A 25,866-nucleotide genomic window follows, 5' to 3' on the forward strand; every position below is an offset into this window, starting at 1 on the left:
TAATATATTTGTCTAGAGTCTTAGGCTAATTATACTTATATAGCTCGTCTTTAACCTTTTCCTTTAAGCTATTATAGAATAATTATATTAATGCCTTATTATTAAGCTAAGACTTAAATATATCCTATTTAAACTATATAGTATAGGAGGCTACTAACTTAGTCTATTAGAGATTAGCAGGTCTTTCCTATATATAAATCTTCTTATCTTTATCGCTAAAAACCTTCTAAAGCTCTTCTTCGAAACGGTTATAAGATCAAAAGACTACCTATATAAACGTGTCTCGGTCGTCTTTATCTTCCTTAGTAAGGTAGTCATTCTATATAGGCTTAAACTATCTAAGTACCTTACCCTCTAGTCTTATAGCTATATAGAGAACTTTGGCTTCATCGTTCGGAAACTTGTCGTTATTAAGCTAGAAGTAGGATCAGAGGTTTATTAGGAATCCTACGAGGTCTTCCTTGATTTCTCTGTATTTGCTAGGTAGTTCGATCTTAATATAGCTTACTTTAGCGGTCTCAAGTGCCTTGATTTTGGTATAGGCCTCGTTAACTAACTTCTATAAGTACTTTTTGCCGTTCTTAAGTTTCTTAATTTAGGCTTAAGTAGCCTTATCTCTCTAGTCTAACTCCTAGATCCGCTAATAGAGTTAACTAAGCTAAGCAAGCAGCTGTTCGGCTATAACGTTAGTAGCTATGTCGATATCGAGGTCAAAGTCACCTCTGTTCTAAACTATAATAGAATAAAGGGAGTAATAGCAACGTATGACAAACCTAACTTAGATTTCTTCTAAAAGGGTTTAGACAAAGGTGGTTTGAGCGGGACAAGCGGGCAGGTTGTCTAAGGGATTTGGTAAAGCTAAAGGGTTTATAATAATACTAGAGTTATCTCTTATAGTAGTTAGCGATGCTTGGTATAAGTACTGTAATTGTAGGTTACTATTATTGGTAAACTCTTAGAGTCTACCTAATAAGTGACTATCTATATATATATATAATCCTAGTGATTACTCCTAATTACGGTGATTATAAGTGATTATATGGTGGTAATTACCCTGATCGCTAGTAAGCGTAGTGATTACTATGCTTCCTATATTGTAATTAGTCCTTTTGTTCCTTTGGCTTGATTAGCCCGTTTGTGCCGGTGGTCTAGGCGGCATCTGTATATATATTTCCGTAACAAGTACTAGCGAAGCCGAACTATAGTCCTTAGGATACGGTAGCAAGCTACTCTATAAGAGAGCATTTTATATTCCTATAGAAGAAACTATAAGGTAAGAAATCCTCTAGTTATATTATAATAATGCTAGAGCCGGGCACTTTAGCCCTAAAAGAACTAGTGAACTTATTTAGGGAAAGTTTAACTAGTAAGGCCTAGTAAGAGACGTTAGGCATTAGTACTAAACCTGCTATATCTACTAGACAAATAAACTAAGACGGTATTAAGATTATAGTAGCTTAGAATCCTTACCGATCTCTAACTAACCCTAGTAAGAGATTAATATAGATATGATCGTAGGTTTTCCTATAGTAAATTTCTAAATAAAAGAGAAGAATATAGTACTTGTAGTTATAGACTACCATATTAAGATAAACCGATTCTTTACTATGAATTTAGATATTATAAGTCAGCGGCTTACTAAGCTAATTTATAAGGAGATTAAACTTAAATATGGTGTATTAGAGGGCTATATAAGTAATTATAGCTCTATATTTACTTTATAATTCTAGGTAGACCTCTGCTACCTAAACTACGTTAATAGAAGGCTTTCTATAGCATTTTACCTCTAAACCGATAGCCAAACCAAGCGAAGCAACCAAACACTTATATAATACCTCTACTATTTTACTATAGTAAACCCTATAATTTAGGTACGAATCTTCCTAGAAGTAAAGTTCGTATATAATAACGCTATTAATATAACTACTAGGCTACCCCCTTTTTAAGTATTAATAGGCTACGACCTTACAATTTCATCACAAATTAGGGACAATTCGCTAAAAGGGAGGTACCACCCTAACGTAGTAGAATAAATTAGAAAATTACAAGTACTACGAAAATAACTAGAAGTATACTAGAAGGAAGCTATCTAAGATTACAAAATTTATTATAACCGAAAATATTAGAAAAGGGTATTTAGGAGAGGCGATTTCGTCCTACTCTTGACCTAGAATCTCAAGCTAAAGAAAAAAATTAACCTCTAAATTTATTAGCCTATTTTAGGTACTCGACCTAGTCGGTTCGTTAGTATATTAGCTAGTATTGCCTATATAGTACACCCGGCTATATAATATCTTCCCTATTTCCCTGCTTAAACCTTAGCACCTATGTAGTCAAAGCGAGGCAGAATAAATGCCGATGCCGGAACTCGAGGACGATAAAGAATAGGAGGTTAAGGAAGTTTTGGTAGAGTAGACCGACAGTAGGACCTGTTAGTTCCTAGTGAAGTAGAAGGGATGGCCCTCTAAATTTAACTAGTAGGTAGACGAAGAAGACATCGCTAATATATAGAGTAAAGTACGCAAGTTTAGGAAGCGTGCTATGACTACGGAGCGCCTACGACATGATGCGGAAAAGCACGAGAAGAGGCTAGGAAGAGGGCGCCTACGGAAAACGCCTAGATATATATCCTAAGGAAAAGTACGCTAGGTAGGGTAGCGTGTTACTATAGTAATACGCCCTAAGACTACGATCGAAATACTATAGAAAAGGCCTAGAGAAGGGCGCCCTAGGAGGGGCCCTAAGTTATATTATAGAGAACTATATTTCAAATTAATATTACATTAAAACTATAATAAAGAAGGCCTTACTAAAATTAGTAGAAAAACATTTGTATTGTAGTACTATAAACCGGTGGAGCGAATCTATAATACCGATTTAGGGCCGAAAGGGTATCTACTCCATATAATCAAAAAAAAAATGAAAATAAGATAAAATTTCACTACCCTAAAGACCCTGCTAAAAGCTATTATAGGAGATAAACTCTAAGTCCGCTACGTATTTACCTAAAAATCGGGCTGCCTCGCCTTTACTACCTAGGGCTCCTATTATAAGTATACCTAGTTTAGTAATAAACTTATACTTGGCTATCTGCTAAGCGATATAACTCTCGTTAATAGGCTCTAGACAAGGTAGTAGCAAATGCCGCTAGATTACAAGGTTATATAGCACCTATATTATATTAGTAAATAATTAGGTAAATCGAAACACGACCGAACCTACCGTACTAGTGCTAAACTTAGGCTATAGGTTAGTAGCTACGATCGTATACTTACGATCGGTTATAAACTTATTATATATTAGCTATTACTTTTATAAATATATTAGTATCTATACCAAATCGTAAGTGAAAATAAATAGGTTCCTATAAAAGTAATCTTCTTACTACCGTTATTAATAAGGCCTATATTAGACTAGTAGTATTTCTTAACTACCTTAAAAGTAATAACCGTATCGTTTATAAGTATAGTAATATAGTAGCGACGGCGCTTACTAAGTATAAGCAAGTCCTTAGAATCGGCCGTATCCGGCTTTAGGGCCGAAACAACCTTATAGGTAGACCAAATAATAATTATAAGGTCAACTATATCACCAGTTATAGCACTAGTAGCCTAAATAGTCATCAATACCTAAGGAATCGCTCCCGAAACGTATACTTACTAGGAGGTAGCTCGTCTAATGGCCCTAATAGCACTAAAAACACTTGAACAAGCTAGTAGTAGGAAATGTACACTAAACGTCAAGGGGAACCTCATCGTTTACCTTAACATCTTTAATAGCATTATATAAGCACCGTATATATAGTAGCAAGTCGGCCATACTAAGCTACTAAATCTCTATAATATTACTATAGACGTAAGAATAAAGATTTGAAAATTGAAAATTTGAATTATAGGCGGCCGAAGAGCGAACGATATAAGGAAGATAAGGTTAAAGATTAAAGGGAATTCGAGAGCGAAAAGCGGCCCTCTAAGAAAGTCAAATATTATTTCTGTCGCCGTAGTAGAGACCTTCCTAACGCTATAGTAACTACCTAATATATTCATAATAAAGCGAATCTTTAGATAAAAATACTCGAATAATAACTATAATAATAGCAATACATATACGAAAATAAAGGTGCCTAGCACCTACCTATTCTACATATAATCGTAAATAAAGCCGTAATAATAAAGCGCCGAAACAATAGCAATCTACCACCTATAACGAACCTAACTCAGACTTCTTCTAAAAGGGTTCAGACAAAGGTAGGTAAAGCAGGACAAGCGCGTAGGTTGTCTAAGGGATTTAGTAAAGCCAAAGGGTTTATAACAACACTAGAGTTATCTCTCACAGTAGTTAACGATGCTTAGTATAAGTACCATAATTATAGGTTACTATTACTAGTAAACTCTCAGAGTCTACCGTAACGAGTAACTATCTACATGTATATATAATCCTAGGATTACTAGTAGTCGTGGTGATCCTCTATACTAGCTTACCTAGCTTATGTCGTAAGCTAGTGATCCTCTGCTAGGATCATTTCTTACTAAGTGTGATCCTGTCTTGATTAGTCCATTATTTCTTTGGCTTGATTAGCCTGTTTGTGCTAGTAGCTTAGGCGGTATCTATATATATATTTCTGTGATATAATACCTTCCTTCTAAGGCTTTTGACCTGAAAGCCCTCTTTAGGTTATTTTAAATAGCGTTAACATTCTTTTCTATATATACCTCGTAATTTTTCCCCTTTTCTATACTACTAGTAGCTAACAAAATGGTAGATTATATTCCTAAGCGCCGATCTTCGAAATCCTAACAGCGCGCCGCGCTTGCTTCTTTCATTAATTCTTCTAGCGTGGACGTTATACTATATTTATAGTATTTTAAGCAGAACTTGGCTTGTCGTATGGCGTTAGGCTCTTCTTGCTATAGCAAGTACGTATGTTAGGGTCGTTCTTACGATAGTTCCGACGTAGCGTCTGCTTATTTGTAATAGTCCTAAGGTGCTAACGTCCCGTTTGACTAGTCTTCTTTAGGCCTAGATTTGTCAGAGGCCGACTTAGCCGTTTTGTCCGAGCTAGTGCCTATAGTCAATCTGGGTTCTGCTAGTGGAACTGTTTTAGTTTCTTAGGGCAGTTTAAGTTCTTAACTAGTTCCTATAAGTTGTTCTCTGGTCTAAAATCAAGCCATTTAACCAGATACTACAGTTCCCTATTAATAATATATAAATCTAGAATTTCTTCGACGTTCTATTCTTCTTCCTTATCTTCTGCTTCGATATATATAGCAACTTTAGCGTTTTTCGGTACTAGTTTAAAAAGCGAAATATAAAAAACATCCGTCTGTAGTTATATAGATGACGGTAATAATAGTCGGTAGTTAGATATTGAAATTCGTTCTTTAATAACGAAAGGTCCGACCTTTTTAAAGTCTAGCTTTGTACTTAATTATTTAGTTTATAGGTTTTGTATAATTAAGTAGACTTTGTCTCCCCTCTCTAGGCAAGGTCCCTCGAGCCTGTATTTGTCGTAGTAATTTTTTATTCTGGTCCTAACAAACTCGAGTTCCTTTTTAAGCTTCTTATATAGTGCGTATATTTGTTCTACTTTGATTACTGCTCTCGGCACTATGACCTCTAGTCCTTGCCTAAGGTCTGCTTTATATCTGTAGTTTGCGAAGAATGGTGTGACTTTAGTCGTTTCCATTAGCGTTATATTGTAAGCAAGTTATACTATTAGCAATAGTATAACCTAGTTATCTTGCTAGTAGTTAACGTAAGAGTAGAGGTATTGCTTAATAACTTAGTTTAGTCGCTCCGTTTGTCTATTAGTCTATAGGTAATATGCTGTTAATAGCTTACTATTAACGTCTAATTGTTATATTAATGCTTACTAGAACTTCGATACGAACTTGGTATCTCTATTAGTAATCTATTCTTATAGCTAAGCATATATTAATATAACTTGCTAATAGATTACGTCTATTAGCTATTTAGCTATCTAGGACTCCTTATAGAGAAAGAAGTATACCTATTTAGTCAGGCGATCTACTATAGTAAGAATACTATTATAGGTTACTCCTATAGCTATATCCTTAGATTCTAGTAGCTTTATAATAAAGTCTATCGTAATTAAGCTCTATAGTTTGTTAGCTATTAGCAGTGGCTAAAGTAGCCTATATAGCTTGTATCGTGCTATTTTACTTCGGTTATAGATGTCGTAGTTCTATACGACTTCCTTAACTTATACCGTTAACTATAGAAAGTTATAGTGTTTCTTAACTTATACGATAGTCTTTATAACTCCTTCATTGTCATGGAAATATGTATATAGGATGCCGCTAGAGCCGCCTCTCTAATAGGCCAATAGGACAGTAGGAATGATAGGCTAATTAGGATAGGATCACACTTAGCAAGAAATAATCCTAACAGAGGATCACTAGCTCACGATATAAGCTAGGTAAACTAGTACAAAAGATCACCACAACTATTAGTAATCCTAGGATTATATATATATATAAATAGTCACTTATTATAGTAGACTCTAGGAGTTTACTAGTAATAGCAACCTACAATTATAGTACTTATACCAAGTATCGCTAACTACTATAAGAGATAACTCTAGTATTATTATAAACTCTTTAGCTTTACTAAATCCCTCAGACGACCTATACACTTATCCTGCTTAATTTACCTCTGTCTAAACCCTTTTAGAAGGAGTCTAAGTTAGGTTCGTCATACGTTATTATCACTCCCTTTGTTCTATTATAGCTCAAAACGGAGGTGATTTTGACCTCGATATCGATATAGCTACTAACGTTATAGCCAAATAGTTACTTGCCTAGCTTGGTTAACTTTAGCAGCAGATCTAGGAGTTAGACTAGAGAGACAAGGTTACTTAAGCTCGGATTAAGGAACTCGAGAACAGCGAAAAGCACTTGTAGAAGCTAGTTAACAAGGCCTATACCAAAATCAAGGCACTTGAGGGCGCTAAAGCAAGCTATATTAAGATCGAACTACCTAGCAAATATAGAGGAACTAAGGAGGATCTTGTAGGATTTCTAACGAACCTCTGATCTTACTTCCGGCTTAATGACGATAAGTTTCTAGACGATAAAGCTAAAGTCCTCTATATAGTTATAAGACTAGAGGGCAAGGTACTTAGATGGTTCGAGCCTATATAGAATGACTATCTTACTAAGGAAGATAAAGATAACTAAGATATATTTATATAGGTAGTCTTTCGATCCTATGACCGGTTTGAAGAAGAGCTTTAGAAGGTTTTTAGTGACAAAGACGAGAAGATTTATATATAAGAAAGACTTACTAATCTCTAATAGACTAAGTTAGTAGCCTCCTATACTATATAGTTTAGATAGGATATACTTAAGTCTTAGCTTAACGATGAGGCATTAATATAACTATTTTATAATGGCTTAAAGGAAAAGGTTAAAGACAAGCTATATAAGTACGATTGGCCTAAGACCCTAGATAAATATATTATATAGGCCATTAGAATTGATAATCGACTTTATATATAAGAGTAGTGGAAACGAGGTTAGATAAACGGAACCGTAGTTAAGGCTAATAATAAGAAAAAACAAGTATACGTTAGTACCTCGTATAGGACGTATCCTAAAGCTATAGATATAGACGTAGTATAGAAGTAAGATAAGAAGAAGACGACTAAAGATAAGTCTAATGTTACCTACTATAACTATAGAAAGAAAGGATACTATAAATAAGAATGTTAAAACCTAAAGAAAGACTAGAAACTAGTCCCTAGAAAGAAAATTACGGCTATTAACGAAACCGCTAAGGATGTCATCGAAGTAGCGGCTACAAGCTACGAAAACGGGGATAGCGACACGGACAGTCTCGGACGCAATAGTAATAGTAAAGACGAACAAGTACTATACTCCGAACTGGTTACTATAGACCTAGAAACAGGTCTTGCCGAATAGGATATAGCAAGAGAATATGTACTACCAATTTTGATTCTCCTAGCCTTAAGGTAATAGGGTTTTATAGTTACCTAGAGGTAGGATAGATTATAGATAACCGATACCTAAGGAATCGAAAGACCTAGACCTAATGTTCTATTCCTCTAGGAACAAATCGAATAGTACTATAACAAAGTTTTCCGGCTTAATATAGAACTGCGTAAACAGGATAGACGCTTGATTTGACTTGCCTAGTAGAGCGATAAGATAAGGGACAAGATAAGGGAACTCCGACGTATCGTAGAAACTATTAAAGGGAAATAGCCTATGATATACGATAGGCTTGATAGCTATACCGAGTATTTTAATGATTAGTAACTTAGCTACGACGTATAGAACCTAGAGTACTAGTTTATATATACGAACTATAGAAAAGATAAACGTATATAGGAAAACTACTAGAAGAAATACTCTTACCTTAGCATTAGAGTACCTATAGTCTATATATAGTAGGAAAGATTTGGAAAAGAATTCTAATATCTTCTAGGTAATGTTATATAACTATACCTATAATACGAGGTATATATATAAGTGCCCTAGTTCTAGTATATGTTATATAAATGCCAATACTACTTTCATAATAAATTTAAAAATAATTACTAGCCGACCTGACAAGGAAATGAGGACAGAAGCCTCCGCCCTATAGAATAGGTCTATAATATAGGGAATAGAGCGGTCGAATTGCTCTAGAAGATCAAAGACCGCGATCTAGAAGACATTATAGTAGTACTAAAACGAGCCTAGCCTAGGTACTACGGAATAGGACGAGATATATAGGACTCGTGTTAGAGTAACGACTACCTCTATTACGCGGACGAAAAGAAATTGCGGATCTAGGAGCTTTAGATGAAGCTATAGCATATACAATAGAAAGCAGAACGGACCTAACGGTAGGAAGCTACTAGCACTTAATGGCTTATAGAAATGAGCACGATTGACAAAGCCGCTATTAGCTAAATAACCAAAGAGGTTAGTACTAACCTAGGAAACAGGTTAGGGCCCTCCGAGGGGCCTAAAAACTATTAATGCCTGTATAGCGGCGAGTAGTAGCATAGTATAGGAGGAACTAGTATAAGAGACTATTATATCGAGACCTCTTAGCAGAAATATAGGAAATCGCTATAATCTTTGGGCGACAGCGGCAAGATAAGCGATTATAGATAATAGCATAATGGAAATAGTACGAAATGCTTGTACTAGTAGATAGTAGAGCAGAGATGAACCTGATTTCGCTGACACTTGTAAATTAGCTATAGATACCCTAGAGAATGAAGCGGAAGTATAGCATAGTTAAAGGGCTATTTCTGACGTAATAGGTATATAAGGAGACTAAACCGATCGATATTACTATGGTAAGGAAGACTATAGTAGTTATATTTAGTATCGTAGATATAGGTAACAATAAAGATATAATATTAGGGTTACTATAGTATAAAGATTATGACTTAGATATTAGCTGAAAGAATAGTAGCTACCTATAACCCTAAATAGAGTTGTATTTGACTAGCAAGATAGGGAGCGTATAAGGATCATAAGCAGACGATGCTTAAGGAAAGGCATATCCTATAGATCTACCGTAAGAGACAGATAGTAGTAGGCAGACTACTATAGACTCTAGAAGAAGCGGTATAACGACATTAACGTTATAATAGGAAGAACGAGCTAAACCGCTGATAGCTGTTCTCTCTGTTGACAAATATAAAGCACTATAACTAGAGTAGTAGGTTAAGATAGAAGAAATCGCTAGCATCGCTATAGACGGAACTAAGTTTATATACTATTAGAAAGCCGAGAGATAAGACAAGACTAGGGAAGTACCGAAGGAATACGAAGGATACCTAGTATTCGAACCAAAGCATCTAGAAGGATTACTAGAATATAGCCTATAGGATTACAAGATTAAGCTTAAGGAAGGAGTATGACTAAAGTTCTTTAAGATTTATTATATAAGCTAGATATAGAATAAAGAACTTAAGCGATATTTAGAGGAGAATCTTTAAAGAGGATATATCTACCTATCGATATTACTAGTAGACTACCTAATTCTGTTTGTGCCTAAGAAAGATAGAAAGCTATAGTTATACGTTAACTATTAGTAACTTAATGAATAGACCGTGAAAAACCGATACCTGTTACTACTAATCTTATAGCTCTAAGATTAGTTAGTAGGAGCCTAATATTTTACGCGTCTTGACTTGCTATCGGCCTATAACTATATACGGATTAAAGAAGGCGACAAGTAGAAAACGGCCTTTAGGATACCTTATAGTTATTATAAGTACCTAGTTATACTATTTAGACTTATAAACGCGCTAGTAATGTTCTAAGCCCTAATTAATTAAGCTATCTAACCCTTTCTTAATAAATTTACGGTATATTATCTTGACGATATACTTATCTTCTCTAAAACGATAGACGAACACCGGAAGTATATAAGAGTAGTACTAGACGCATTATACGTATATAAGCTATTAATTAATAAGGAAAAGAGCAAATTCCACGTTAGGAAGACGGTATTTTTAAGATACGAGATATCCCTAGGACAAATTCGGATAGAACCTTCGAAGGTTAAAGCTATTAAGAATTAGCCACGACTAACGTCAGTTACGGAAGTACGAAGTTTTATCAGGTTTACGAACTTCTATCGGATATTTATTAGGAACTTCGGAGCGATCGTACGACCTTTATACAAACTTACTAAGAAGAACGCTAAATTCTAATGGGAAGAGTAACATAAGTAAGCATTTATATAGATCCGCGATGCTACTACTAAAGATCTAATACTAGTGCTACTAGACCTTAAGAAGCCATTTAAGGTAGAAACAGACGCTTTAGACTACGCTATCAGAGGATAGTTAGGATAACAAAACGAACAAGGGAAGCTACATCCTATAGCCTTCCTTTTAAAGAAGCTCAATAGACTATGTCTTAATTATCTAATCTATAATAAGGAACTACTTATAATTGTCGAAGCTTTTAAGGAATAGTAACTATATCTTAGTAGTACGATTAAACTAGTATAAGTATATATAGATTATAAGAATTTACGATACTTTATAATAATAAAGAAGCTTAACAGACGACAAATACAATAGGTAGAATTCCTTATAGAATTTAATTTTAAGATCTGCTATAAGAAGGACAAAGAGAACGTATAAGCGGATGCCTTAAGCCGACAAACGGATTATATAGAAGGACAAACGGAAATAACGCCACCGTTATTCAAGGAACAAATAGATAGAACGCTATATTACGAAATGTAGACACCTATAAAAGATAATCTACTCGACTCGTTCCTAGAATGTTATATAATCTTTTGAGAAGAAAGGATTAACAAGGTATAGTATTAAGTAGCACCTAGACTAGTAGTACCTAATGGAGTGGAAGAAAAAGATAGGAAACTTTAGTACCGAGGCAAAGCGTATATCTATAACAAAGACTAATAGCTACGAATAATTCAAGAACTCTATAAGTTAAAACTCGGAGGATACAAAGGAATTATAAAGACTATTATATAAGTTAAGAAACATTACGACTTTCTATAGTTAACGGTATAAGTTAAGAAAGTTATACGGAACTACGACATCTGTAATTGAAGTAAAACGGTACGATATAAGCTATATAGGCTACTTTAGCCACTGCTAATAGCTAATAAACTATAGAGTTTAGTTATAATGGACTTTATTACGAAACTGCTAGAATCTAAGGACACGGCCATAGGAGTAATCTATGATAGTATTCTCACTATAGTAGACCGCCTGACTAAATAGGTATACTTCTTTCCTTATAAGGAGTCCTAGATAGTAAAACAGTTAGTAGACATGATCTATCGGCAAGTCGTATTAGTATACGCTTAGCTATAGGAATGGATTACCAATAGAGATACTAAGTTTGTATCAAAGTTTTGGTAAGTATTAATGTAACGATTAGGCATTAATAGTAAGCTGTTAACGGTATACTACCTATAGACTGACGGACAAATGGAGCGACTAAACTAAGTTATTAAGTAGTACCTCTGTTCTTACGTTAACTACTAGCAAGATAACTAGGTCATACTATTACCAATAGTATAACTTGCTTACAATATAATGCTAATAGAAACGATTAAAGTTATACCATTCTTCGTAAACTATAGATATAAAGCAGACCTTAGGCAAGGACTAGAGGTTATAGTGCCAAGAGTAATAGTCAAAGTAAAACAAATGTACGTACTATATAAGAAGCTTAAAAAGGAACTCGAGTTTATTAGAACTAGAATAAAGAACTACTATAATAAACATAGGCTCAAGGGACCTTGCCTAGAGAGGGGAGACAAAATCTACCTAATTATACGAAACTTACAAACTAAACGACTAAGCATAAAGCTAGACTTTAAGAAGGTTAGACCCTTCATTATTAAAGAACGAATCTCGACATCTAACTATCGACTATTATTACTATCATCTATACGACTACAGATAGACATTTTTTATATTTTACTTCTCGAACTAGCGCCGAAGAACGCTAAAATTACTATAAATATCGAAGTAAAGGACGAAGAGGAAGAATAGGACGTCAAAGAAATTCTAGATTTACGTATTATCAACGGGGAACTATAGTATCTAGTTAAATAGCTCGATTTTGGACTAGAGGACAACTTATAGGAACTAGTCAAGAATTTAAACTGCCTTAAGAAACTAGAATAGTTCTACTACTAGAACCCGGATCGACCGTAGGCACTAGCTCGGACAAAACGGCTAAGTCAGCCTCTGACAAATCTAGGCCTAAAGAAGACTAATTAAATAGGACGTTAGCACCCTAGGACCATACGTCACTAATAACACGTGCCTCGGAATCCTATACCCTCCGTTCTTCTGCCTCTATTTCCTCTATAGACTATATACCTCGACGAAACAGCTTGGAACCCCGCTCCTTCAAGAAACGTTTCTGGCGACAAAGACAAGCTAATCGACTAATAGCTATCTAAAGTTAAGTCTAAAGAACGAAAAGGGCCTCTTTAGCATTAGCCTCTTCTTGTTCTATGTGTTTCTGCTTAGATATAATCTTCGTCATTATAAAAGATTAGCTATAAATATTAAGGCGATAAGTAAGGCTATAAATAAGTAGACGCTATATTAGAACTATTATAAGAACGACCCTAATATATATACTTGCTATAGCGAGAAGAGCCTAATGCTATATAATAAGCTAAGTTTCGCTTAAAACACTATAAATACGGTATAATATCTATACTAGAAAAATTAATAAAAGAAGCAAGTATAGTATACTATTAGGATTTCGAAGATCGATACTTAGAGATACGATCTGCTATCTTGTTAGTCATTAGTAGTACAGAAAAAAGGAAAAAAATTACGAGGTATACGTAGAAAAGGATATTAGCGCTATTTGAAACGGCCTAAGATAGGCTTTCAGATCAAAAGCCTTAAAGGAAGGGCATCGTGTTACGGAAATATATATATAGGATGCCGCTAGAGCCGCCTCTCTAACAGGCCAATAGGACAGCAGGAATAATAGGCTAATCAGGATAGGATTACACTTAGTAAGAAATGATCCTAGCAGAGGATCACTAGCTTACGATGTGAGCCAGGTAAACTAGTACGGAGGATCACTATAACTATTGGTGATCCTAGGATTATATATACATGTAGATAGTCACTCGTTATAGTAGACTCTGGGAGTTTACTAGTGATAGCAACCTATAATTACAGTACTTATACCAAGTATCGCTAACTACTGTGAGAGACAACTCTAGTGTTGTTATGAACCCTTTGGCTTTACCGAATCCCTTAGACGACCTGTACGCTTGTCCCGCTTAATTTACCTCCGTCTAAACCCTTTTAGAAGGAGTTTAAGTTAGGTTCGTTACATTTATATCTTCCGAGTTTCGACTTGTAGAGTTCTCGAATTATCTGTAGCTATTGATCCTAGTTATAGATATATACTTTGCCTCGGTACTAGAGTTTCCTATCTCTTTCTTCCATTCCATTAGGTACTAGTAGTCTAGGTGCTACTTGATACTATACCTCGTTAGTCCTTTCTTCTTAAAAGATTATATAATACTCTAGGAACGAGTCAAGTAGATTATCTTCTATAGGTGTCTGCATTTCGTGATATAGCGTTCTGTCTATCTATTCCTTAAATAATAGTAGTATCGTTTCCATTCGTCCTTCTATATAATCCGTTTGTCGGCTTAAAGTATCTACTTGTACGTTCTCTTTGCCTTTCTTATAGCGGATCTCAAATTAAATTCTATAAGGAATTCTACCTATTATATTTATCGTCTATTAAGCTCCTTTATCGTCATAAAGTATCGTAGATTCTTATAATCTATACATACTTATACCAGTTTAATCGTACTACTAAGGTATAGTCGCTATTTCTTAAAAGCTTTGACAATCGTAAGTAGTTCCTTATTATAGATTAGATAATTAAGATATAGTCTATCAAGCTTCTTTGAAAAGAAGGCTATAGGATATAGCTTCCCTTGTCTATCTTGTTATCCTAATTGTCCTCTAATAGTATAGTCTAAAGCGTCCATTTCTACCTTAAATAGCTTCTTAGGGTCTAGTAATACTAGTACTAAATCTTTAGTAATAGCGTTATAGATCTATATAAATGCTTACTCGTATTACTCCTTCTATTAGAATTTAGCGCTCTTCTTAGTAAGTTCGTATAAAGGTCGTACGATCGCTCCAAAGTTTCTAATGAACATTTAGTAGAAATTTATAAATCTAATAAAGCTTTATATTTCCGTTACTAACATTAGTTATAGCTACTCCTTAATAGCTTTAACCTTTGAAGGTTCTATCCGAATTTGTCCTAAGGATATTTTATATCCTAGAAACACCGTTTTCCTAACGTGGAATTCGCTCTTTTCCTTATTAACTAATAATTTGTACGTATATAGCGTATCTAGCACTACTTTTACATGCTTCCGGTGTTTGTCTATCGTCTTAGAGAAGATAAGTATATTGTCGAGATAATATACTATAAATTTATCGAGAAAGGGTTAGATCGCTTGATTAATTAGGGCTTAGAACGTTACTAGCGCGTTCGTAAGTCTGAATAGCATGACAAGGTACTTATAATAGCTATAGGGTGTCCTAAAGGCCGTTTTCTACTTATTGCCTTCTTTAATCTATATATAGTTATGGGCCAATAGCAAGTCAAGATATATAAAATATTAGGCTCCTACTAACTAATCTTAGAGCCATAAGATTAGCAGTAATAGGTATCGATTCTTTATAGTCTATTTATTAAGTTGCCGATAGTTAACATATAACTATAGCTTTCCGTCTTTCTTAGGTATAAATAGAATTAGATAGCCTATTAGCGATATCGATAGGCAGATATATCCTCTTCGAAGGTTCTCCTCTAAATATCGCTTAAGTTCTTTATTCTATATCTAGCTTGTATAATAAATCTTAAAGAACTTTAGTTATGCTCTTTCCTTAAGCTTGATCTTATAATCCTATAGGCCGTGTTCTAGTAATCCTTCTAGATATTTTAGTTCGAATGCTAGGTGTCCTTTGTATTCCTTTGGTACTTCCCTAGTCTTGTCTCGTTTCTCGGTTTTCTAATAGTATACGAACTTAGTTCCATCTATAGCAATGCTAGCGATTTCTCCTATCTCAACCTACTACTCTAATTGTAGTGCTCTATATTCGTTAACGGAGAGAATAGCTATTGGCGGTTTAGCTCGTTCCCCCTATTATAATGTCGGTATTGTTATACCGCTTCTTCTAGAGTCTATAGTAGTCTGCCTACTACTGCTTGTCTCTTATAATAGATCTATAGGACATGCCTTCCCCTAAGTATTATCTGCTTATAATACTTGTACGCTCTTTATCTTACTAGTCGAATATGACTCTGTTTAGGGTTATAGGTAGCTACTATTCTTCTAGCTAATGTCTAGGTCGTAATCTTCATACTATAGTAACTTTAATATTATATCTTTGTCGTTACCTATATTTATAATACTAAATATAACTACTATAGTCTTTCTTACTATAATAATATCGATCGGTTTAATCTACCTATATACCTATTATATTAGAAATAGCCCTTTAACTATATTATACTTTTGCTTTATTCTCTAGGGCATCTATAGCTAATTTACAAGTATCGGCGAAATTAGGTTTATCTCTACTCTACTATCCACTAGTATAAGCATTTCGTGCTATTTCTATTATGCTATTATCTATAATTACTTATCTTGCCGCCGTCGTCTAAAGATTATAGCGATTTCCTATATTTCCACTAGGAGGTCTTAATATAATGGTCTCTTATACTAGTTCCTCCTATACTATGCTACTACTTGCTACTATACAGGCGTTAATAGTTCCTAGGCCCCTTAAAGGGCCCTGACCTATTTCCTAGATTAGTGCTAACCTCCTTAGTTATTTAGCTAATAATAGCTTTATTAATCATGCTTATTTCCGTAAGCTATTAAGTGCTTACGGCTTCCTACTATTAAGTCTATTCTACTTCTTATCGTATATACTATAGCTTTATCTAAAGCTCTCGAATTCGCGATTTCTTTTCGTCCGCGTAATAGAGACAGTCATTACTCTAGCATAAGTCCCATATATCTCGTCCCGTTCTATAGTACCTAGGCTAGGCTCGTCTTAGAACTATCGTAATATCTTCTAAATCGCGGGCTTCGATCTTCTAGAGCAATTCGGCCGCTCTATTTCCTATATCGTAGACCTATTCTACAGGGTAAAGGCTTCTGTCCTCATTTCCTTGTCAGGTCGGCCAGTGATTGTTTTTGAATTTGTCACGGAAGTAATATCGACATTTATATACTATATACTAGAACTAGGGCACTTACGTATATACCTCGTGTCGAGGGTGTAGTCGTGTAGTGTTACTTAGGAGGTATTAGAATTTTTTCCTAAATCCTTCCTACTATATATAAACTATAGGTACCCTAACGCTAAGGTAGGAATGTTTCTTCTAGTAGCTTTCCTACATATATTTGTCTTTTCTACGGTTTATATATATAAACTAGTATTCTAGGTTCTATATATCGTTACTAAGTTACTAGTCGTCAAAATACTTGGTATAACCATTAGGCCTATTATATATCATAGGCTATTTTCCTTTAATAGTTTCTATAATATATTAGAGTTCCCTTATCTCGTCCCTTATCTTATCGCTCTACTAAGTAAGTTAAGTTAAGCGCCTATCCCGTTTGTATAGTTCTATATTAAGTTAGAAAACTTTATTATAGTACTATTCGATTCGTTCCTAGAGGAATAGAATATTAGGTCTAGGTCTTTTAATTCCTTAGGTATTAGTTATCTACGATCTGTCCTACCTCTATATAACTATAAAACCTTACTACCTTAAGGCTAGGAGAATCGAAATTAGCGGTATATACTCTCCTACCATATCCTATTCGGCAAGACCTATCTCTAGGTCTATAGTAACTAGTTTGGAGTACGGTGCTTATTCGTCTTTACTATTACTATCGTATCCGAGACTATCTATATCATTGCCCCTATTTTCGTAGCTTGTAGCCGCTACTTTAATAACATCCTTGGTAGTTTTATTAATAACTATAATTTCCTTTCTAAGAACTATCTTCTACTCTTTCTTTAAGCTTTGACATTCTCGCTTGTAGTGCCCTTTCTTTCTATAGTTATAGTAGGTAACATTAGACTTATCTTTAGTTATCTTCTTCCGGTCCTGCTTCTACACTATATCTATATCTATAGCTCCGAGGTACGTCCTATATAAGGTACTAACGTATGCTCGCTTTTTCTTGTTATTAGCCTTAACTATAGTTCCATTCATTCGGCCTCGTTTCTACTACTCTTATATATAGAGTCAATTATTGATTCTAATAACCTATATAATATATTTGTCTAGAGTCTTAGGCCAATTATACTTATATAGCTCGTCTTTAACCTTTTCCTTTAAGCTATTATAAAATAGTTATATTAATACCTTATTATTAAGCTAAGACTTAAGTATATCCTATCTAAACTATATAATATGGGAGGCTACTAACTTAGTCTATTAGAGATTAGCAAGTCTTTCTTATATATAAATCTTCTTATCTTTATCGTTAAAAACCTTCTAAAGCTCTTCTTTAAAACGGTTATAAAATCAAAAGACTACTTATATAAACGCGTCTTAGTCATCTTCGTCTTTCTTAATAAGATAGTCATTCTATATAAGCTCGAACTATCTAAGTACCTTACCCTCTAGTCTTATAGCTATATAGAAGACTTTAGCTTTATCATCTAGAAACTTGTTATTATTAAGCTAGAAGTAAAATCAGAGGTTTGTTAGGAATCCTATAAGATCCTCCTTAGTTCCTCCGTATTTGCTAGGTAGTTTGATCTTAATATAGCTCGCTTTAATACCCTCGAGTGCCTTAATTTTAGTATAGGCCTTATTAACTAGTTTCTATAAGTGCTTTTCGCCGTTCTCGAGTTCCTTGATTTGAGCTTAAGTAGCCTTATCTCTCTAGTCTAACTCCTAAATTTGCTAATAGAGTTAACCAAACTAGGTAAGCAGCTATTCGGCCGTAATGTTAGTAGCTATATTAATATCAAAGTCGAAGTTACCTCTGTTCTAAACTATAATAGAATAAAGAGAGTAATAGTAATATATAACAAACCTAACTCAGACTTCTTCTAAAAGGGTTTAGACAAAGGTAGGTAAAGCGGGACAAGCGTATAGGTCGTCTAAGGGATTTGGTAAAGCTAAAGGGTTTATAATAATACTAGAGTTATCTCTTATAGTAGTTAACGATACTTGGTATAAGTACTATAATTATAGGTTGCTATTACTAGTAAACTCTTAAAGTTTACCGTAACGAGTGATTATCTATATATATATATAATCCTAGGATTACTAGTAGTCGTGGTGATCCTCTATACTGGCTTACCTGGCTTATGTTGTAAGCTAGTGATCCTCTACTGGGATCATTTTTTACTAAGTATGATCCTATCCTAATTAGTCTATCATTTCTTTGGCTTAATTGGCCCGTTTATGCTAGTGGCTTAGGCGGCATCTGTATATATATTTCCGTGACATTACTATGGAATAGGCATCTAGGATAAAGCTATTCTAATAGAGCCTATAGGCCTATGGACAGGCCTACTAAGGGAGAGAGTAAGTTATTACAAATATAAGCTAACCTATGCCTATGGCCAGCCTACGGCAGCCGGAGGGCCTATACCTAGGCACTAACGGGTATGACCCTACTATAATAGGCATGATCGGGGTACGGCCGGGAAAAGGGGAATGGCCGATCCGTAGTATAAGATATACCTATTAGCCTACGGATCCGAAAGGGAGGTTCTCCTCCCTAAGGATTAGTCTGTATAACTACGATTAGGGAGAGATACGAATAGGAAGCCTGCCGGCCCTAGAACAATCGACTCCCCTTACCCCTACGATTAGTGCGAACTTGCTTAGAAAGGCCTTCGTGATAGTGCTACCTCTCTTGATAACTAGCCTAGTGGTAGGCCGCCTTAACATTAGCTATATAAGAAGCTATACCTAACCTTAGCCTATAAGAAAAGCTAGCTCTAATTTGTACGTTAGATATAATATTTAAAGCTAGAAGATATAGCTTATATTTACTTCTCTAACAAAGCTATATTTAAGCTTAGCATTAATATAATACCTTTCTAGGTATAAAGAAAGACTAGTATAGTATATAAGAGTAAGAATCTAAAGCTAAGCTTTAAATCTAAGAGGTCCTTACTTAACGTTTAGGGGGCTATTTTCTTAAATTATAAGTCTAAGTTAGTTATCTTACCTAAAGGGACTTAGATAAACTCTAGCTAATATATCTAGCTTATCCTTAACAAATATACCTACCTATTTTATAAAGAGGTCTTTAAAGCTTAAGGCTAGGTAGTTTAGTAGGAAGATAGGGCTACTTACTATACTTTAAAGGCTACTTAGAACTATAAGGCTATATTATAAATAGTTACTCTAGAGTAGCTAGCTTAGAGCCTAGATTTAAACCCTATTAAGAACCTCTAGCGTATTATAAAGATTTGGATTAGCTAGCGGCACTATAGAATTTATAACCTTAGGTATATAGAAGAGGTCTTATATAAAGAGTAGAACAGATTGACGTGCTAGGATCAGGAGAGGATAGTCCTATCATTTATAAATAGGTGTAAGGAATGTATTTATAACAAGGGAGGAGCTATATACTACTAAATTTCCTATGTATCTAAGCTCTTTCTATACTTTCCAAGGAATTAGGAGACCTATTTCTGTATTCAAATGCCTAGTGTTGCCATTGCTGTATATCTTATAAGATGGTAGGGTGGTGTGTAAAAGACCTACTAATCCTGATGTGACTAATCACTTTTTGGATGTGACTGTACAGTACTGTAATACGGTATATACATTACCATAGGTACCAAAGGTACGCTACTAGTATTGGAGGCGACAAGCAACAGCACCCACGCGGTAAGCCCTTCAGTAAGCGCGAGATTATCGACCTGGGCCTCTAATAAGGCGCCACAGCAGTCCTCTAGCTGCGGCGGTTATTGTAAGGTGGCTACAGATACCTACTGGACTACGGAGCTAGTGCTTGGTAACTTACTCCTGGTCTTCATGCAGTTCTCGCGGAGCAGCCGGAACAGCGCAACACAGCACGCAGGGGAAACACCCAGCGCAGAGAAGGGGAAAAAAAGGATCAGGACTGGAGGGCTTGACTTTTAGCGCATTCATCCGAAAACCAAGACACGCGTACAGCTCTTGCTGCAAATTATTCGTGGTTCAGTTGGTCCTACCCATCATCGGTGGTTCGGTCTTGTGGATCCTTCCGACCAATTCGTGAATGGAAAAGAACCTAAATTTTGACGACTTCGCACGCATCCCATCCCGTTTCCTCGTCCCGGCGGCCTCCTACTCTTATAACCCATCCTTTCCCACGTCCGTCGATCCAAACGGAGTGGAGCTGCTCCGTCCATGCCAGCCAAACTCCGAGCAGCTCTATCCTGATCCATTGAGGAGGCATTCTGTATTCCGAGCTGACAAGCCATCCCGGGATTGCCTGCCGTGCAACAGCAGCCCTGCACGAATAACTAACTAATCCGTACTGGTCTCAAAGTTTCAGCCTCTGCACACCAGCCGCCACCGCGTTTTCAAAACAGTTTCGGTGATCCTTTTCTCATGCGCATGCCATCGGGCCTGAAGTTCTCGCTTCAGTCCGCCCACTTTGCTCCTTCGACCCCTCTCTTAAGCAGGCGTTCAGGTTTCAATCTAGCTCGGGTCTGTGGCGATCCTGTTCTGGCCTCCGCCCGGGCGTTTCATTCACGCGCTTCACTCTTCACGCTAAGGCTCTCACCCGGCAGTAGAACTCGCAGGCATCTGGATCGCCAGCGGATCGATTGTTCTGCAAGAGCACAACACCCTCGCAGCGGATATCTCAAGGCCTCCTCGTCGGGACTTTACCTTATTGTCGCTGCAGCAGTAGCACTATCTGCCTATTATTCCTTATACCCACGCAACGCTGTGCCTGAGCGCCCTCGGGTACAATCTGGACTCGTCCAAGACATGACGGCAGACGTAGCTCCCGGTCGCCCCGGCAACCTGACTCCTGAGCAGGAGGAGAAGCTCCGGCGGTTATGGCAGCTCATCTTGCAAGTATGTGCTGTCGGCCAGGAAAACGACGAGAACAACTCGACTGCCGCGAACGAGAAGGCCCAGGATGAGGATGGCAAGAAGGAGAAGAAAGGCCGCATGTCGTTCTTCTCCCGGAAGAGCAAGAAGGACTCGGGGGCAGACTCGACACCCGGGACTCCGGCAAACGCACCCGTCCTTAACCTGGGGAAAGACGGCGAGGCGGATAAGTACGGCCAAACCAAGGCTTTCTACGAGACTCTCGCCAGCCAGTCGCCGCAGTCGATACGCAACACCATCTGGAGCATGGTGAAGCATGATCACCCGGACGCGCTTGTCCTTCGCTTTCTCAGGGCGCGCAAGTGGGACGTCGAGAGGGCGCTCATCATGTTCGTCTCCACCATGCGCTGGCGGGCGCAGGAAATGAAGGTTGACGACGACATCATGCGCAACGGCGAGGCTGCTGCGCTGGCTACCGCCGAGACATCCAGCGATCCGGCCGAGAAAAAGCTTGCGCACGACTTCATGGCCCAGATCAGGAAGGGCATCAGCTATGTGCATGGCCAGGACAAGCAGGGCAGGCCGCTCTGTTTCGTCAATGTCAGGCTCCACAGACAAGGCGAGGAGGCCGAGGAGGCCCTGGAAAGGTACACGGTGTATCTTATCGAGACATGCCGCATGCTGCTGCAGCCCCCGGTTGACACTGCTGTGAGTCTTCTCAATCATCTTCTCGAGCGTACAGCACCATACTAACTTTTTTTTTTTTTTTTAGACAATTGTATTCAACATGACCGACTTCTCCATGGCCAATATGGTAAGTTAATCCTCGACTCTGCCTTCACAAAGTTCCGTAACTGACGGTCTATAGGACTATGCTCCGGTCAAGTTCATGATCAAGTGCTTCGAAGCCAACTACCCAGAGTGCCTGGGCGCGGTCCTCGTCCACAAGGCTCCTTGGATCTTTCAAGGTACGCTGGCGGCCCGCTCCCTCCCCAAGCTTTCTTCCCTTCCTTCTTCCGTTTGCCACCTTTAGTAAAACACAAACACCACCCGCTAAACAAACCGCAGGAATCTGGAAAGTCATCCGCAGCTGGCTCGACCCCGTCGTCGCCAACAAGGTGCACTTCACCAACAGCGCCAAGGAGATGGAAGAGTTCATCCCAATTAAGCACATTCCCAAGGACCTCGAGGGTGAGGAGGATTGGACGTACCAGTACGTCGAGCCTACCGAGGGCGAGAACGCCAAGCTCGCCGACAGCGAGACGCGCGACCGGCTGCTGGCGGCGCGCGAGAAGCTGTACAGGGAGTACGAGGAGGCCACGCTCGAGTGGATCCGCAGCGGCGAGAGCGGCGACGGCAACGCGGCCGAGATCAAGGCGAGGCGCAACGCGATTGCCGAGAAGCTCCGCGTGGATTACTGGAACGTCGATCCCTACTTGCGCGCGAGGTCGTACTACGACCGAACCGGCGTTCTGTTGCCGGGCGGAAAGCTAAATTGGTATCCTGATGCGAAAGCTGACGAGGTAAAGGATGCTGCCGCCGCTCCGGCGCCTGCCGTCGAGACGACGAGCGACGATGTTGATTAGATATGATTTTAGAGAGATGTAAATCTAGTACATATAGATGCCCATCAAGCCGAGTCCGGGCTTGGGGAGATCGAACACGCAGGCCCTGATAGGGCTGACACTTCAAAGCTCACATAAGGGGCTGTACCGGACACTGTCAATAGACACTTGGGCGAGCGACCAAAGCTTGTTGCATTGCTACTCTGACGGCTCGAGCCGCAAACAGGATGCTGTTCGATGACCAGTTGCCTAGATTACCTAGGCACCCCGGGAGGCATGGCCACTCATCCGGCTCACGACCGATTAGCAGAAGCACACAATATTTACACCTTCGACTTAATCTCCTCAAACAGCGCCTTGAGCTGGTCCATATCCGTCTTTTGCTGAGGCCAGCCGATACCAAGGCCTTCCTGCGGGTTGGGCTTGGGAATCTAGAGACAACTTTAGTCAGTGACGGTTCGCGGCTATTGAGCATCGGGAGATAACAGACCATGTGGAAGTGCACCTGTTTGAGACACTCGTTAGCTGAACATCCTGACACAGCGAGTATGGGAAGCCACTTACATGCCCAACCACCTGATGCGCCCCCGGTCCATTGTTCTGCAGGATGTTGTACTCCTCCGCGCCCGTCGCCTTGACGAGCTTCTTCGCGATGGGCTGCCATCGGGTGTCACAGATCAGTCTTTCCGGTTCTTGTGTGTGGCATGGGGCACGGGGGGTGGAGCTTCGATCGGGCGTACCAGGATATCGGTCAGGTGGTCATCGGGGATGTCGGTCAGCTTCTCGCCGTGGAATTTGGGGATGACAAGCTATAGGGTGAAGACGCGTGTGAGCTCTCCTCAATCGAAAATGAGATCGTGGTTCGGGAAGGGTGAATCGTACGGCATGCCCCCGACTGAGCGGGTTGATGTCGAGGAACGCGAGTGACTTCTCGGTCTCAACGAGCTTGAAGCACGGGATCTCGCCTGTAGGACGGGGTTAGCCACTGGAGCTTGAGCAACCCACTGGGAGCTTGGGCTGAGAGCAGGCCGACGTGCCCTTGATGATCTTGCAGAAGATACAGGAGGCCATCTTGCTTGCCATTGATTTTAGGGAACGGACCTGAACAAAGATAACAGTGGCGAAGCTGGCACTTTGCAGAGAGAGGGGTCCCTATATATTACGTTGACGTCGGTAATGGAATGTCAGCTATTCCAAGTTTGACTTCTGCTGACATCTCCGATAATTCACAGCAGCAGGCCCGCATTCCGGCCCGCACTGGGCGGGTTGCAAGCACTTTGAGCGGGGTAACTCTCGGCTAACAGGCGTCACCCCTCAGCGACGGGACAAACGGACAAGAGCACCGAGATTGCCTGGACCCTGAATGACAAGTGACAAGACCAGTCGCAAATCCAGAGTCAAGACAGATATCTAACCAGATATGGATTGCCATGACACTTTTGGATTGTTCTGATAGAGGATATTTGGTTCAGCCAAGTACATACCGCGACACCATACATACCAAGTACCTTGCATAGTCATATACAGAGCTGATACCCCGCCACAGTCCACATCGAAGCTTCGAACGAACCCCGCCATCACACCTGCAGCTGCGCCGCCTTCTACCTAGCTCGAGCCTGATGTCACAGCCCGGGTTCAGTCGCAAACCAACTTGCGCTCGACACAGCTGCGCCCCTCGTTGACCCGAACACCAGGAATTGGCAATTTTCACTGTCCACAACCAGCAACACGATTTCGCGACACCACCATGCCTCACAGTTTCAAAAGAGTGCCCCTGTTTGGTGGCGCGCTTGAATGCGAGCTCCCGGACAACTTTGCCGACGTCAGGTAACGGAAAGACCTCCATCGCAGAGCACAGTCGCAGAAAGGCTGTGTCCAGCTCCGGGGGGGGGGGGGGGGACTAGAGATACTGATTCCACTGCTGCAGCAAAATTCGTCAAGTCCCGGACAACCAAGAGGTCTACATCGACAAGGACGGCTTCACCTCCATCATTTTCGACATCACCCAGCGCGTCGAGGCGCCCGGTACGGGACTCGAGCGTGACGGTCGCGCGCTGACGATCCACCTCGAAGATCTGGTCGGCGAGGACGTCGACACCGTCAAGGTCTGGAACACGACCGAGACGCAGTTCACCCACCTCGAGTGAGTCTCTCCCTCTTTTGTCTTTGGTTTGCCTTTGCTTCGCCGCAAGGCACCTTCCCCCACCCGGCCCCTGGATGCTAACAAGTTGTTCGCGAAAACAACCGACAGTGAAGGAACGCCGGCCTACACGCTCATAGCGACCCAGACCCCCAAAGCTCCATCGAACCCGGACGAGTCGCGGCGAGCAGCCGCGCCGGATTTCACCGCGCTGATTCTGACACTGCTGCGCTTCGAGAAGCAGGATAGCGATATCCTGATCACTATCAACGTGCCTCACATCAAGGGGGAGTATGATGAGGAGGAGGTAGACCTGGCGCTGGGCAAGCAGGGCGAGCTGATCGGGGACGCTGTCGAGTACGCGGCGCGTATCTGGGCGACGTTCAAGGTTAACGATTGGCGGCTGTTTAACGAAGTGTAGAGAGAAAGGGTGTGGTATTATGTGTTGATCTGGCCGGGACACGCACGGCCGGCCAGAAGAAGTTTGTCTCTCATCGTTTTGGTTGTCTCGATTGCAAAGGGGAGGTGCGGAAGAGCAGGCTAGGACTGGCACTTGATGATGATGATGATG

General features: G+C 39.2%; 3 protein-coding genes across 3 annotated transcripts; 2 read left to right on the forward strand and 1 right to left on the reverse strand.

Moving 5' to 3' along the window:
* The first annotated feature begins 20,992 nt into the window (after positions 1–20,992).
* Positions 20,993–23,244, forward strand: MYCTH_2308517 (uncharacterized protein). Its single transcript, XM_003665086.1, has 4 exons — positions 20,993–22,298; positions 22,363–22,404; positions 22,459–22,558; positions 22,659–23,244. Exons 1-4 carry the CDS (start codon positions 21,525–21,527, stop codon positions 23,174–23,176), a joined length of 1,434 nt encoding a protein of 477 aa, XP_003665134.1. The 5' UTR covers positions 20,993–21,524; the 3' UTR covers positions 23,177–23,244.
* Positions 23,245–23,326: 82 nt separating this feature from the next.
* MYCTH_2095112 (uncharacterized protein) lies at positions 23,327–24,330 on the reverse strand. Its single transcript, XM_003665087.1, has 6 exons — positions 24,193–24,330; positions 24,038–24,120; positions 23,896–23,964; positions 23,720–23,812; positions 23,646–23,660; positions 23,327–23,586 (listed from the first exon to the last, which is right to left on the reverse strand). The coding sequence occupies exons 1-6, from the start codon at positions 24,236–24,238 to the stop codon at positions 23,479–23,481; spliced, it is 414 nt and encodes a 137-aa protein (XP_003665135.1). The 5' UTR covers positions 24,239–24,330; the 3' UTR covers positions 23,327–23,478.
* A 516-nt stretch (positions 24,331–24,846) lies between these two features.
* Positions 24,847–25,851, forward strand: MYCTH_2315892 (uncharacterized protein). The gene is made up of 3 exons (XM_003665088.1): positions 24,847–24,982; positions 25,083–25,298; positions 25,407–25,851. Exons 1-3 carry the CDS (start codon positions 24,903–24,905, stop codon positions 25,714–25,716), a joined length of 606 nt encoding a protein of 201 aa, XP_003665136.1. The 5' UTR covers positions 24,847–24,902; the 3' UTR covers positions 25,717–25,851.
* Positions 25,852–25,866: the final 15 nt, after the last annotated feature.

This window comes from Thermothelomyces thermophilus, chromosome 5 (assembly GCF_000226095.1).
Source record: "Thermothelomyces thermophilus ATCC 42464 chromosome 5, complete sequence".
In the NCBI taxonomy this organism is placed as follows: domain Eukaryota; kingdom Fungi; phylum Ascomycota; class Sordariomycetes; order Sordariales; family Chaetomiaceae; genus Thermothelomyces; species Thermothelomyces thermophilus.

Excerpts from the sequence above, each read along its gene's own strand:
- MYCTH_2308517 (XM_003665086.1), top strand. The coding sequence starts at position 21,525 with ATGACGGCAGACGTAGCTCCCGGTCGCCCCGGCAACCTGACTCCTGAG. Across the intron at positions 22,299-22,362 it reads AGCCCCCGGTTGACACTGCT|ACAATTGTATTCAACATGAC; the intron begins GTGAGTCTTCTC and ends TTTTTTTTTTAG. Across the intron at positions 22,559-22,658 it reads GGCTCCTTGGATCTTTCAAG|GAATCTGGAAAGTCATCCGC; the intron begins GTACGCTGGCGG and ends AACAAACCGCAG.
- MYCTH_2095112 (XM_003665087.1), bottom strand. The coding sequence starts at position 24,238 with ATGGCAAGCAAGATGGCCTCCTGTATCTTCTGCAAGATCATCAAGG. Across the intron at positions 24,121-24,192 it reads CTTCTGCAAGATCATCAAGG|GCGAGATCCCGTGCTTCAAG; the intron begins GCACGTCGGCCT and ends CCCGTCCTACAG. Across the intron at positions 23,965-24,037 it reads CGCTCAGTCGGGGGCATGCC|CTTGTCATCCCCAAATTCCA; the intron begins GTACGATTCACC and ends TTCACCCTATAG.
- MYCTH_2315892 (XM_003665088.1), top strand. The coding sequence starts at position 24,903 with ATGCCTCACAGTTTCAAAAGAGTGCCCCTGTTTGGTGGCGCGCTTGAA. Across the intron at positions 24,983-25,082 it reads GACAACTTTGCCGACGTCAG|CAAAATTCGTCAAGTCCCGG; the intron begins GTAACGGAAAGA and ends CCACTGCTGCAG. Across the intron at positions 25,299-25,406 it reads ACGCAGTTCACCCACCTCGA|TGAAGGAACGCCGGCCTACA; the intron begins GTGAGTCTCTCC and ends AACAACCGACAG.